At 52.3% G+C, this 14,099-nt stretch overlaps 1 protein-coding gene across 1 annotated transcript; it reads right to left on the bottom strand.

Moving 5' to 3' along the window:
• Positions 1-2,422: 2,422 nt before the first annotated feature.
• Positions 2,423-11,787, bottom strand: HEXA (hexosaminidase subunit alpha). Its single transcript, XM_021554226.3, has 14 exons — positions 11,523-11,787; positions 8,666-8,764; positions 8,294-8,359; positions 8,094-8,140; positions 7,655-7,765; positions 7,047-7,148; positions 6,826-6,958; positions 6,014-6,194; positions 5,602-5,688; positions 5,189-5,261; positions 4,595-4,775; positions 4,416-4,506; positions 3,914-4,018; positions 2,423-3,434 (listed from the first exon to the last, which is right to left on the bottom strand). The coding sequence occupies exons 1-14, from the start codon at positions 11,785-11,787 to the stop codon at positions 3,371-3,373; spliced, it is 1,605 nt and encodes a 534-aa protein (XP_021409901.1). The 3' UTR covers positions 2,423-3,370.
• Between the last annotated feature and the right edge of the window lie 2,312 nt (positions 11,788-14,099).

Below are 14,099 nucleotides of genomic sequence, written 5' to 3'. Positions count from 1 at the left end.
CCTCCATCAGTCCCCGTCATTACCATCACACACACCCCCTCCCTCCCGCCCCACCACCAGAGTCCTTATCAGCCCCCATCACCTCCCGGCATCCCCATCACCCCTATTATCCCCATTAACCCTATCCCCACCACCAACCCCCAGCACCCTGCCCATCATGTCCATCACCTCCCATCAGCCCCCATCATCCCGCATCACCCCCGTCCTCTCCATCGCCCCCGGTCTCCCATCCCTCCCATCACTTCCTATGACCCCCATCACCCCCGGTTATGGGGGTGCCCCGCCATCCCCCTCATATCCCCCCATGTACCCCATTTCCCCTCATCCCTCCATCACCCCCATGATCACCTATGTCCTTCCCTTTCCCCTGCCTCCCTATCACACCAATCATCTCCCACTACCTCCATCCTGCCTCCGCTCTCTCACCCCCCTCCATCCCCCTTTTGTCCCCATCATACCCCCAAAACCCAGCCAGGGCTGTCCAAAGAGCCAGGCAGCCTCTCACCTTCCCCCCTGCAGCCCTTTAGTAGTATCCAGACTTAACCCCTCTGTTCCCCACCTCAGAGCAGGGTTTAAACACACAGAAGAGGCTCAAAAGGGTCAATTTGAACACTTCGTTGTTTTTCACTTCCGTGGACCCCACACTGCCCCTGGGGCTGCCTCAGAAGGGGGAGGAGGAGAGCACTTCCCTCCTGCATCCCGCATCACCCCAAAAGATCTGTAATTAGACTGAGCAGCTTTAATACCTGGTGTTGTCGTTAATTAATTAATTAGTCCCAAAGCAGCAGCCAGGTGAGGGGAAGCCTGGCTTCCCTGGCACGCAGCCTCGTGCGTGCAGGGGCTTGTGAGTGTGGGAGGGGATGTGAGTGTGTGCAACTGTGTACATATGTGTGTGAGCATGCGTGCAAGCACATGCAAGTGTACACAAATGTGCATGTGTGTTCAAGCATGTGCAAGAACATACAGGTGCTGCAAGAGTGCACATGTGTAAGTGCATGCAAGGGCATGCACAGCACATGTGGCTTCAGGCATGTGTGTGAGTCTAGGTAATGATATGGGGGGGGCATTTGCACAGATGTGCAAGTGTGCACATGTGTGCAAGTGGGTACAGGAATGTATGGGCTTGCAAGGACCCATGTGTGCAATGACTCTAGCTCATGAGTGCAAGTATGTGTGTACATGTGAGTGCAAGTATGTGCACGAGGGCAAGGACACGTGCATGTATGTGCGAGTGTGCAAGTATCCATATGGACAGGTGTGCAGGATGGGCACAAGTGTATGCATGCAAGCACCCTATGCACGTGTAAGCAAGTTTGTGCATGAGTGCAAGGGCCCACATGCATACGTGAGCAAGTACATTTGTGCATGTGTGTGAGTGCACATGTGCAAGGGCCCTTAATGCATGTGTGTTCAACAACCTTTATGCATTAGTGTGCATGAGTGGATATGAGGATCCAAAACCATGCGCGTGCAAGCGTGTGCACGCATTCACAAGCACACACACCCGATGCCCACAACGCACACGTGTTTGCAAGCACACACATAACACACACACAAGTATTTACAAGCACACACACATCGCACACACGCGTACAGGCACACACCCAATGCACACACGTTTACAAGCACTCACACACACAATGCACACAGGTGCCCACCACTGCAAGCGTGTCCCAATAAACTCCCCTGGCTGGTGCCAGTGCCCACGGGTGGGTTTGGGACGTGTGGAGCACAATCCTGCCGGAATCCGGGGGCTTGGCGGCTGCTCCTCGCCGCCGCCTGGGTTTATTTTTAAACCCGTTGGCCCCGAGTGATTCACACGCTGCCTGTTCCCTGTTCCCTGCTCCCCGGCAAGTTTTACACAACCAAAATAGATGTTCTGGAAGGAACGGGCCACCCGGCAAAGCTGCAGCAGGGAAAGCGGGGTGCTTCCGGGATCCCGGCCCGTCCAAGGGTGGCCACGTCACTGATCCACCTCCATGATGGTGGTTTTGAGAAGATGCTGGTGCAGAGACCCTGGGGAATTGGGATCATGGGTGATGTTTAATCTGGATCACAATACCAGGCTTCAGTGGAAGGTGCCATGTTGGGGGGTGCTCCATAGGTATCCCAAGGTCAGGGGGCTCTCACACCTGGCTATGGGGGAAAGGGAGCCCAACAAGGCAGAAGGGAAGGTGGAATGAGGACAGGGAATGGGATAGGGTGGTGAAGAGCCTTTCTTGCAGGGCATCATCTGTGGGAAAAGAGCAACGTTCTTGGGAACAAAGCACCCTACCCATGTCCAGGGTCCCGCTTGCCCTAGCACTGCTGGCAGCTGCTCCCTGCAGTGACAAAAGCACTAAGCCAAGGTACCACGTTACACTCATTGGGGAAAAAAAAAGGAAAAAAAAAATCTGACTTTTAAATATAGCAGGCAGTAATAACTGTTAATTCACTATTTTTAATTTAAAGTTCAGTCATGAAAGGTTTCCAGCCATAACAGTGCATCTCACTCACTTAAGACCAAGACACACATATAACAGTTCCAGCCAGCCAGGATTTCTCCCTGACAGATTCCCTGCTTTCAGCTGAATGCTGCTTCCAGCACGACAATCCCAACCATGAAGGACAACAATCACACCTGTCCCAGTTCTATGGGACAGCAGCACCACTGGTTTCTTCTCCAAGGAAAACACCATTGAAACCAACCCCTCTGGATGGAGGAGACCTGGAGCTGAGCTCCTCATCCTCAGAATAACAGAGCAGGAGGAGGACGGGTCAGTTGGCCAAATTCCAGGCAGAGGTGACAGCCTGAAGAACTGAGCATAGATTTTGTAATATCCATGCACCACTCAGCAGACTTGCAAGGCTCCAGGGTGTCATCTGCTGAGGAAAGGTCAGAGGAGGTGGCAGCAGCCAGAGTTTAGGGCAGAAGAGGTAGTGGCTTGCAGGCCTGGCCATCAGAAGAGAGAGAGAAGGGACAAGGACATGACCCCACAGCACAATGTGACTGCGGAAGCAAACCCTGGGACAGCAGCAGAGGCTAAGCAGTTTATCCAGTTAAGCAAGCACTCTGCAAACTCCAGAGCTGCCAGGATGATGCTTCTCCACCAGCATCTCTGGAGCAAGCCCTACCCATCTCCTGTTAACTCTTGCACGGTGTCCCAAGCCCCAGATGAGCAGGAATAGGCACCTTTTTCCCCTTTGAGGTCATTTATTTATAGATTTAAAGAAATAAAAATAGAAAATGAGGTAAAGAGTGCATGCTGAGGCAAAAGAAATGTTCATTGCAATGAAGCCAGAGCAGAAGGTGGGGTGGCAAGGGGTCCCTCTGCCCTTTTAAGGGGGGAACATTCCTCCTGCGTGCACAGAGGGCAGTGGGGCTCTCCCTTCAAACCCCGCCAAATTCACGGTCACAGTATCCAACATAGAGAGGCTGTGCCTGGACACCACGCCTGGGAAGAGAACAGAAGGATGGCATCAGGGAGAGGGCACAGGCAGTGACACCACCAGGTCTGAGGGCTTCCAGTGGCACAGGGTGGCCAAGGTTGCCCTGTTTCAGGTGTGACAAGGAGGGAGTGGTTTTCATCCTGTCCTTATAAACTCAGTTTTTTGCTCATGTGAGGGAGCACAGGGTGAGGACAGGTTTCCCAGGGAAGCTGGTGCTGCAGGAGGAGTGTCAAGAGCTGACAAATCCCCTCCTTCCTCAGCACAAAGCCCTCTCCTCGCCAGAGCCACCAGCCTACGCCAGCAGCAGGAGCACTCTTCCAGAGCTGCACAAAGCAAGCTCTGCCCACGCACAGGCAGCAGAAAATCCAGGGCTTTCCAGAGGAACAAGGGTCATTTTGCAGCAGGGCAAGTCCTCCTCCCTCACTGCCCTCCCAGGGTTGAGCCCAGAGCCGTTGTGCAAGGGCAGTTGCCCCAGGATGGTTACCCAAGTAGGGTGCAGCGGAACTCGGCCAGGCGGGCGTATGCGTCTTGCACGTTCCTCACAGTCTCATTGCTCCAGAGTCTTTCAGCTACGGCCCCACCTCTTGGCCTTGAAGACAAGGGACAGGCAGTTAGGACAAGGGGGAGCTCAAAAGATTCTCACATGAAGCCCTTAACTCCCAAGCACTTTCCTGACCAGTGTCCTTCCACATACAAAGGCTTCAGAGTATCCCAAGATCTATTCCTGGACACATGGCCATCAGGAGCAGACCAGGGTGACAGGACAGATGGGTGTCAAACACAACCTGGCTGCAGCATCAGGTTGTTACAGCTTTTTAAACTCTCATTTCAGCCTCAGTGAAGCTGTGACCAGCACAGGGGGGACAGAGACAGGCACCACGTGCAGATCAAACCCATGAGTTCAGCACATGACACTTGGTGGCAAAGAAAAGGGATGCAAGCCCAGCCTCACATGATCCAAGTGACCTCCCTGTGGCCTCCCTTACCAGAGCCTGGGGGTCAGGTTGGTGACATCCACATATTCACCCCACATGCAGGCCTCACCACCGATCACCAGGGTCTTCTGCTCAGGGCTGCCTGTGGAGGGGAGAGCAGAACAGCCAGTTCTGGTGCTATGTCTGAGTCACACCAGCTGCCATGCAGAAAGGGGACACAAGGAACACACCTTCAAAGTTCAAGGGCTCCACCTTATATGCTTCTATCCAGTCCTGCCCATAGGAGATTCGGTTGAGGTACCAGGGTGCAGAGAGCAGAGCCCGGTAGCCAGCCCTGGTGACATTGGCCATCTCGTTCAGGTACTGCATGCTGTTCTCCTTCCACACATGGATGATGGTGTCAGGCCTCAGCTGAGGAGCACAGGTGAACACGGGGCAGAGAATAAGTGCAGTGACAGAAGCATCACCTGCTCCCTCGAGCAGAGTGCCCATAGCCCTCCACACTCCCAAAAGGAAGCTGAGGCAGACTTGGGCTTGATTTTTGAGCCACTTCCCATCTGGTTTGCAGGAAAAACAGAAGGAGGGATAAGGCCATTTGCAGAGTGTCCTGTGCAGGGTTAAAACCTGCATCCTAGAGGGAGCAGAGCATGGGCAGCAGTGTGACAAAGCCATGATGAGGGCAGCTCACTGGCAGCACCATCTTCAGATTGACCCCAGTCCCATTACAGAGTAACACCCACCAGCCCCAGCACAGCCCCCCTAGAGCACACCAGTGTGTCAGGTGGGGTGCTGGCACTGTTCACCCCAGCACTGGCAGCTCTCACCTTCACATCGTTGTCAAACACCTCCTGCCACACAATGTATCCTTTGCCAAGGGAAGAGACGATGTCCAGAAGCCTGGAATAGGAAAAGTACTGAATTTTGATTGATCTCACTGCATTCCCTCTTTGGTGGTTACATACAGCCTAAGGAACAGCACAGATATTCCCAACATCCTCAGCAGGATGTGAAGATACTTCTGAAGGAGAAGGGAGAGAGCACAGCCCCTTATGGGATTTCTTTCTCCTCAGCTCCAGGCTTTTTTGTGGTCAATCTCCCACTGAAATGTTCCCTTTTGGGGTCAGGTAGACATGACCAACAGGGATGTTCCTGGAAAGGACATCTGGTGTCCCCAAGACAGAAGACATTTGAGCTGATCACACAGTACAGCGGGAGGCCCTGGATGCCCTGTCCTTACCTCTGGATGTAGAAAGACTCTAATTTTTTGTAATCTTCACCAAGGCCCATCTCAGTCATGAAAGCACGGATTTCTGGATTGGATTTCCTGTTCACCAAAGAGAATAAATAAAACTGTGACAACCTGAGCTCTGGAGTAAGGTCAAGGCATGGTCAAATCCCTCCTACATCAGTCCAAGGCTTGCCCAGGTATTCCAGAGCTGTGGCTGGACCAGTACAAACACCAGCAGCTCCCTACATTGAGTGTCACTATAAGCACAGAAATCCCAAAAATCCCATGCACCACTATTTATCCCTGACCTGAGAGAGCAGGACACCAAAGCTCATGACCAAGAAGCCAAAGAAGCCATGGGCTGACACTCCAATCCCAAATACTTAACCCTAGTCCCCATCCAGACTGATCTCAAACTCACCAGCATGTGAAATCTACCTCATCACCACCAAGGTGGAGAAAGAAGTCTGGGAACACAGAGCTGACCTCTTGGAACAAACTGGTCACAAACTGGTAGGTGCTGTTAACAATGGGGTTGATGGGCCCATAAACTCCAGAAGGAGCCTTGCCCATATAGCAGGGAGTCAGGAGGCCTGGAGCACCTGATGGTAACAAACACAGGACGGTGAGGAAAGGGCAAAGTGTGACCATGTCATCCTCTACAATGCCCCTCAGCACAACTTAGGGCCAGTCAGGGGCCAAGGAAGGACAGCCAGCCACAGCTGTGACCACACACACACGGAAAATTATAACATGGGCCTTGGTATTTGGAGGCAGGGAAAAGAGAGAAAAAGACAATGAAATGTTTTTCTGGAGCTTCTTGCACTTCTAGACACAGAAGGGGAGACACAGTCCCTGGAGCAGAGAGCAGTGTGTCAGGGCTGAGACACAGCTGAGCAGAGCAAGGAAGCTTAGCCAGCTATACCCTCAGTTAAACAAAAGATCCTTGCAATAAGCCATGACGTTAGTTTTGGATGAGCAAATGTTCCCACAAAAAAATCACCCAGCTTGGACCTAAGAAAAGATGGAAACGTTTCCCTTTGGATTTTGCTCTAGAAGCTGGACCGCTGGGTCCCACATCCCCCAAATAACAGTTTGCTCCTCGTCAAAGCCAGCCTGTGGGACACTGCTGCCCACACCCAGATTTTAGGGTCCAGATTGCAGCACCCATTCCTGCCCCTGGGACAACTCCAACTCTCCTCAGAGCAGCAGCAGGCAGGGCCTGCTCCTCACCTGGCCCCCAGGAGAGGGTGTGGCCGGGGGTGTCGAACTCAGCGATGACTCTGATGCCGCGCAGCCGGGCGTACTCGATCACAGCGCGCACGTCACTGGCTGTGTACACGTGGGTCATGGCGTTGAAGGCTCCCTGGGAACACGGGAAAGCTCAGTGCCTTGCTCAGGAGCAGAGGCAGGGATCTGCTCACCTGAGATGGGCATTACATGGTGTTCATTACCTGCTTGCTGAGCTCTGGGAATGTGGAACTCTCATAAGGGAAAGATGGGTCATCCACAATGTGCCAGTGAAACACATTGAACTTGTTGTAAGCCATGACATCCTGGGAAGGAACAGTGGCAAAGATGAACATGCTCCATTCCCTCTGAAAGGTCACCCAGCTTGCCACAGATAGAGGACAAGGTCCTCCAGCTCCAGAAGACAAGGCAGAGTCTCTAAATGCTTCCCAGGATCCAACAGGGATTCAGACACCTCTCTCTAAACACAAAAAACTTCATAGGGATGGGAATACTTCTGCTTAGTAAAATCCCTGTTCTCCCTGTAACTGAGCCACTGGTGGAGATATGCAAGTTTAATTCTACTTGGGATGAGCACAGAACCAGCACCCATGTTTGCCAGTGTTTTGCCTTGCCTTAGAAACAACTCAGCCTTGAAGCTGGACTCCAACTTCAATCCAGAACTTCAATCTGGACTCCAGGAATTCAAAATACTTCAGAGTTTTCTTTTTAACAAAGGCAGCTGAGAAATCACCCAAACAAGGGAGCTCAGTTATCACAGGGGAAAGGACACCCAATTAAACCATCTCATCTCACAGCAAGGGTGCCCTACCAGAGTTTCCAGGATAGCCCTCAGAGGTAGGTAGTGACGAGAGGTGTCCAGCAACAGTCCCCGGTGAGGGAAGCGGGGAAAGTCCACGATTTCAGTCTCATTGATGTAGTACTGCACATAGAAAACACAAGGAAGATGTGAGCAAGATGTTGGGCAAATGGCCATTAGCAAGAGACACTGAGGGTCACCATTGTCCCCAAGGTTGGCAGGACAGAGGTGCCCTCAAGGCCCAGAGTGCAAAGAAAGAGCAGAAAGAGTTGCAGCACTTCTTTACCCACTCAGAAGGCAGTGACCTGGCTGGATCCATGAATTTCCACTTGGCCCTTGGCAAGGCTGTGCCCACTGATCCCAAGCATCCCAGCCACCCTCAGCCTGTCCCCATGGAGGTTGGGGCACTATGGAGAGCTGCCTGCCCCCAGGGGATGAGGCCAGGACTCACCGTGCCATTCTCATCTCTCCCAACAAGTTGGCTGAATGTTTCCAGGCCTGCAGGAAAACACACAGCCCTTTTCTTAGCACAGACAACCCCGAAGGAGCAGAGCTCAATTAACAAAGTCTATGGAAAGAGAGAGGCACCACGAGACATCCCCAGGCCCAAGGCAGGGAGAGTGGGAATGCCCTGTGGGAAGCACAGCTCACCTCGGAGAGCTCCCCAGACGGTCTCTGCCGAGAGCAGCATGGAGCCTTTGGAGACAGACAGCTTATCTGAAAAACAGCATCAGGGGGTTGTCCCACACTGCCATGACAGCACTGGGCAGGGCTCAGGTACAGAACTCCACTCCAGGACCTCAAAGAACTGAATTTTGGCCCTCTCTTGCTGTTTTAAACCTCTCCCCACTGCTTTATCACACCCCTCAGGTATGTCCCTCCTGCCCTACCCCAGTGTCTCAAGAGCAGGGAATTGGTGCCCTCCCCAAATCCAAGGGTTACCACACAGTGCTACAGTGCTACTTCCCAGTGACAGGCACAGAAACAGCCACATTCCCTCCCACTCCCAACCCTGACACTTACAGCTCTCGTTGGAGTCTATGCTGGGAAACCCATCGCAGCCTGGAGTGGAAACATAGATGAGAAGCTCGGCGCAGGGTGCTTCCCAGGATGGCTCATTCTCTGCAAAGGACACAGACCATGCACATCAACCCCACTGCAGCACATTTCCCTGCTTCCAAGCCCACCACCATCCTCCCAGCCCAGCTAGGGATGGAAGCAGAAACAGGCACCCCTTCCTGCTCCCCAAAACAGACACCACGGTGTTCAGCAGGGGTTAATTTTCAACACAGCCAACCAGGAGAGCATGACCTGATCCCAACCTGTGAGGAAGCCCACAAAGAAGCTTAAAGGAGCACACAAGAGAGAAGAAACACCAGGATATGGACTAGCAACAGCCCTTGAGGCTTCCTGGCCACCAGCTCTGGCTCTTATGCTACAGCCAGGACTAGTGAAAGCCTCTCCATGAAGGTGAAGAGCTTCTTGTTTTCAAGATCTCCCAGCACTGCAAAAAAGTACAAGCCCAAGAGTTCTGCTCTACCCAAACTTCTTGGAAAAGAGCAAAGAAAACCTTTTAAAAAAGGGTGGAGAATGAATCTGCTAAACTGGGCTGAGTTACAGGCAATGAAAAGGTCTCACCAGCTCAGAAAAGCTCCCAACTGACTTCACCTTCTGCAGAGCAGGTCCCAGGCGTTGCAGCCAGAGAAATGAACCCAGCCACATTTAGACCTCAAGCAGGAGCTCTGGACACACTTCCCTAACTGAAGAGTGCTTCCAAGCATGCACAAGCCTGAATTCCCACTTGAGTCACTCCCCCATTCCAAATGGATACTCAGCCTTCACTGGGATGCAATGGACTTAGAGCAGTCAGTTGCCAGGAGGAGGATGGAGCAGCAGGGCGGGACCCTGCTCATCCCAGCCAAGGTCCATCTTACATCCCCACAGCATTCCCAGGAATAGGCAATACTCAATGTGGTCACTGAAAATAAAGAGCTTGGCTTTGAATGAGCCAAGAGCACCAAAAAGTTTCCAGAGAGACTGTGGCAGTGCCAGCATTTCAGAGAAATGCAGAGAGCCCCTGCTCCACAGCTCAGAGGAGCTCACAGAAATCCCGATTTCTCCATGAAGGGATGACGAAACCTCTGCGGAGAGAAGGAAAACAGCTTGAAGCCAGCCCTGTTTTGAGCTTTCCTCTCAGTTGCAGACAAGCTGGTAGCCAAGGCAACCTCACAGATGTGCAAGCAGCACAGCAAGACTTGCTCCCTCCGCTCGGGAAGGCGGCAGTTCACCGGGAACAGCCGCTCTCAGGCCTGGGAAGACTCATTCTGCTGAGGACCCTCGACAGAATCAGTCCCACAATAGCACAGCGCATTTGACCCTGCTGGGCGAGATGCTTCCCAACCCAAACACGGCCTCCTAGGCCAAGGTGCAGACAGGCACTACTGCCAACCACACCTGCAACACAGTGCATCCAGAAAATGGTTTTTGCCATTTATTTCCTCTATTAATGCAAATTGTTTCCTTTCATCCAGGGTTTCCACTGCCTGTTCTTACTAACCACCCATGCCGTAAAAAAAGATACAAAAAAAAATGAAGGCAGAGGGGAAAAAAGGCCTTAAAATAATGTGTGTAGTTTGAGCATCATAAAGCAGGGCATATGGAAAGTGATGAGTGTGAGCTGGATCTTGTGATCGCAGTGCTGCTCCAAATGATTTGATGGTCACATTTCCCCTCTGAGTGGAACAGGAGAGCATGAATAATTAGATCAGCTGTTTTTAGTTCCTAGCAGCAAAAGAGAACCAAGAGGAGCCTTTTTGGCTCTCAAATCAAAATTTATTTCTACTTCTACTCACAAGAGTTGACGAAATAAAATAAGCCAAAGGGTTCTCTGTTTCAAACCTGCTTTTTTCAAAGTATGATGTACCCAAGACAAAGCCAAGCAGCTTCCAACACTGCCACCCTTCTCCACTTTGATCAGCAGCGACAGAGCTCACACTGACATTTAAAACACTCAGCAGCAGAGTTACTAGCTCTTTTTGATGAATGAAGTGCTTCATACTCCCTGGATATAGCACTTCAGGCTGCAGCAGACCCACGCAGCTACTGAGCATCCCTGCACGTCAGCTCCACAGCCAAGAGATTTCCTGCAGATCACCCCAGACAAGCAATGGGTGCTATCATGAAGAAGTCTGGGTTCAGGAAACCTTTAGAGCATGTTCCATGCAAATTCAAACTCTCAAAGCTTTTGCCTTTCCTCATCTTACCCTACAATTTCAGGATGAATCCAGGAGCGAATCCCTCCTTGGCAGAAAAGCCACACTGCCTTAGGACTTCTAGCAGCTCCACTTTGGCAGAGGTGCCCCGTGGCACAAGTATGTACTTGGAAGAACACACACAAAGCAGCAAGCTTTCCTCAAGGTGAGACCTCACACAGGACACCCAGAGCTGCTACAAATGAGAACAGCCAAGACTTAGCAGTAACCCTGAAGCAGGAATGGCTGCAAAACTGGGAGCAGCTCTCCCTGCAGCCACAAGAGAAGTGAAATAAAGCAATGAAGAGATTAACACTACCTGGAGGAAGTAAAAAATGAGACAGAGAAAACCCTTGAGAGCAAGAGCCTAAACCCTGGCAGAAGGACAACTAGTGCTGTGCCAAACTCGATTGTATTTCTTCCACACGTGCCATAGGCATTGCTCTCCAAATCCCAACCCATCGCTGCCCTTGCCACCAGACTCCATCCAACCCACAACTCCCACCCCACGTGCCGCCGCAGAACTGAGGGGAGGCAGACGGCCACCAAAGCCCCAGATTAGCGAGGACGTGGGGGGCTGTTAAGCTCAAAGCCACGGAGGAAGGGTCAGCGCCCGCCGCGGCCCTCACCGGTGGCACGGCCGAAGAGCAGCGGCCAGTACCGCTGGAAGGCGGCGTCCAGCACGGCGCAGCCCGGCCCCACGGCCGAGCCGTCCGCCACGGCGAAGCGGAACCGGCGGGGCGGCACCGGGCAGCGGCCGCCGCCGGGCGGGGAGCTCTGGGCCTGGGGCTGCGGCCACACGGCCCCCGCCGGGCCCGGCAGCAGCGCCAGCAGCAGCGGCGGGAGCAGCAGCGGCCGGAGCAGCGCCAGCCGCAGCGCCCGCGCCGCCGCCATGTCGCGCCCGAGCCTGAGGGAGGCGGCACCGCCCGGCAGCGGGGGGCCGGGCGGCCGCGAAATGGCAGCTCGGGCCCGCCCTCACCGCCTCCCCCGCGCTGCCCCCTCGCCCCACCGCCTCCCCCGGCACTCCGCAGTCGCCTCGTTCTCTTGAGGTGCTCAAAGCTCTGCGGCTGCCCACCGAAGGTCATTTCTGCCCCTCCACCACCACCCCTGCCATGCTTTCTGCCGTCAGGGAGCTTCAGCAGCCTGCCTCGGGGTTTGAGGGGATTAATGGTTTAAATCACGTATTTCACCCATGCTGCTTGCATGGAATCGTGTAGTGTTTTGGGCTGAAAGGGATCTTAAAGACCGTTTAATTCCGCCCTCTGCCATGAGCAGGGACACCTTCCTCTATCCTACATTGCTCCAAGCCCTGTGTCCAACTGGACACTTCCAGGGATGGGGCAGCTACAGCTTTTCTGGGCACCCTGTGCCAGGGACTCACCACCCTCATTGTAAATAAATTCTTCCTTATGTCTAACCTAACTAGACCCTCTCTCCTCAGTTTAAAACCAGCACCCCTTTCCCATGCTTTGGATCCACCTTGGGTTTAAGCATCTTTTGTTGATGCTGTGTATTTTTATGAGCAATACTGTATATAAATCATCCTTTGCACAGGCTTCCAAGGATATTTTATATGTGGTCAGTGAAATATTGATTGGGTTGTTCAAATAAAAGGGGCTTTATCCCATGGTGGATCCTCACAGTGAAGTGTTGCAGGGATGCTTTCCACGCAGTGCTTGGCTTTTCCAAGAAAAGCCTTAACCTCAGATGAACTCTATTTAATTTTGTTTCCTCCCTCCAGCTCTGCTTTCCTTAGCAATCCTCAACTCAAATAAGGGCCTTAAGCTCAGGTCTTACCCATCTAATTGCCAGCACAAACCTACAAAGGAACCCACTCCATCAAATTATTAAACACCTGTTGTTCCAGAATACTCCAAGGTATCAGGCATGCTGGTAGACAAGCCAGAGGCACGGGAGCAAGCAGGAAATTAAACAAATGGTACAGGAGAAAGCGTGACAAGGGAGATGGCCTCATCACACAAGAGGAAAGACCATTCTGTGTGAACAAGACATAACTATGGCAAGGTCTGGTGGGGAATGTAAGGGATTGTCCCTCACAGGAGCAGTGTAGAGAGTCCAGGATCAACAGGAAAAAATTTTGTAGGAAAAAACCCACAAGAAACTTGTTCTCAGAGGTTAGAATAGCACCAGCACAAAGCTGGGGACCAACGGGGAAAGAAAAAGAGCTCGGAAGACATGGAAGGGTTTCAGTGGGGCTGGGGAGAGATGGAGGGAGGTGCTCTCCAATGTTAAAGGAGGCTGTGAGGTTCCAGTGAAGCTCTTGGGGATGATGTGGAGATGAAAAAGTTGTGGGGAGACTAGACACCAGGAGGAGATCACAGTCAGGTTTGGGTCTAAATGGCATTGTGGGAATTTAATGAGCTTAGTGAAAATTTATAGGGAGGTCATGAGGAGCTCCCCCTCCATAGGGAGGGTACTAATGGTCACCTAGAGATAGAGAAGCTAGGCTCCATCAGGAAGGGGGTCAAAGAGAGCCAAATGGTGTTGCCATGAGCTCAACATCTACACAGCACTGCATCTTTCTTTTCCAGATGTGTAAAACAGCAAAATCCACCTAATGGGAAGGTGAGCTGGGAGCCAAGGACAGGCACAGCCTTACCAGGTGGGTGTACTTCCACAGCACAGGGGTGGACCAACAGCCCAGGTATCACCCAGAGAATTAAAGGCACTAAGTGAAGTCCAACATCAATCTAGGAATACCTAGGAGCAGGTACACTAAAGAGAGATCAGGAAGAATTGGTTGCCTAGATCTCAGATTGAATGGAGCTTATGGAGTTCATGGGTAGAGGTCCCAGGAGAGTCTGACTGAAGCAATTAAACGCTGTTGGTTCCCACAGGCTCCTGACAATCCTCCCTTGTTTTCCCTACAGAGGTGGCAGGACGAAAATTCAACACAACAGCACATGCCAGGCTGCTTCCTCACTATTCTTCCAGGATTTTGTAGCCCTTCTCTATCTCTGTCCCCATCACACAGCAGGAAGAGAGAACACCTGTATTCCAGCCTGTGTCAGGCCTCTGGAAAAGTGTCCCCTGTCATTGCTCATGTTCAAGTTTCCTGCTGCCACTCTTCATAAAGCCTCTGTGATCTTGAGCTGGGTTTGTTGCTTTTCCCTGTGCGAATTTCTGTAGCACCAGCTGTTACACCATTTTCTGACTATATTTGGTTGATTCCAGTATCTCTGGAC

This window comes from Lonchura striata, chromosome 11 (genome assembly GCF_046129695.1).
Source record: "Lonchura striata isolate bLonStr1 chromosome 11, bLonStr1.mat, whole genome shotgun sequence".
NCBI lineage: Eukaryota > Metazoa > Chordata > Aves > Passeriformes > Estrildidae > Lonchura > Lonchura striata.
The sequence above is the reverse complement of the archived record's forward strand: the minus strand, read 5'-3'. Positions and strand labels throughout refer to the sequence as shown.

Excerpts from the sequence above, each read along its gene's own strand:
- HEXA (XM_021554226.3), bottom strand. The coding sequence starts at position 11,787 with ATGGCGGCGGCGCGGGCGCTGCGGCTGGCGCTGCTCCGGCCGCTGCTG. Across the intron at positions 4,507-4,594 it reads GGAGCCCTTGAACTTTGAAG|GCAGCCCTGAGCAGAAGACC; the intron begins GTGTGTTCCTTG and ends TCCCCTCCACAG. Across the intron at positions 4,019-4,415 it reads AACCTGACCCCCAGGCTCTG|GCCAAGAGGTGGGGCCGTAG; the intron begins GTAAGGGAGGCC and ends CTTGTCTTCAAG.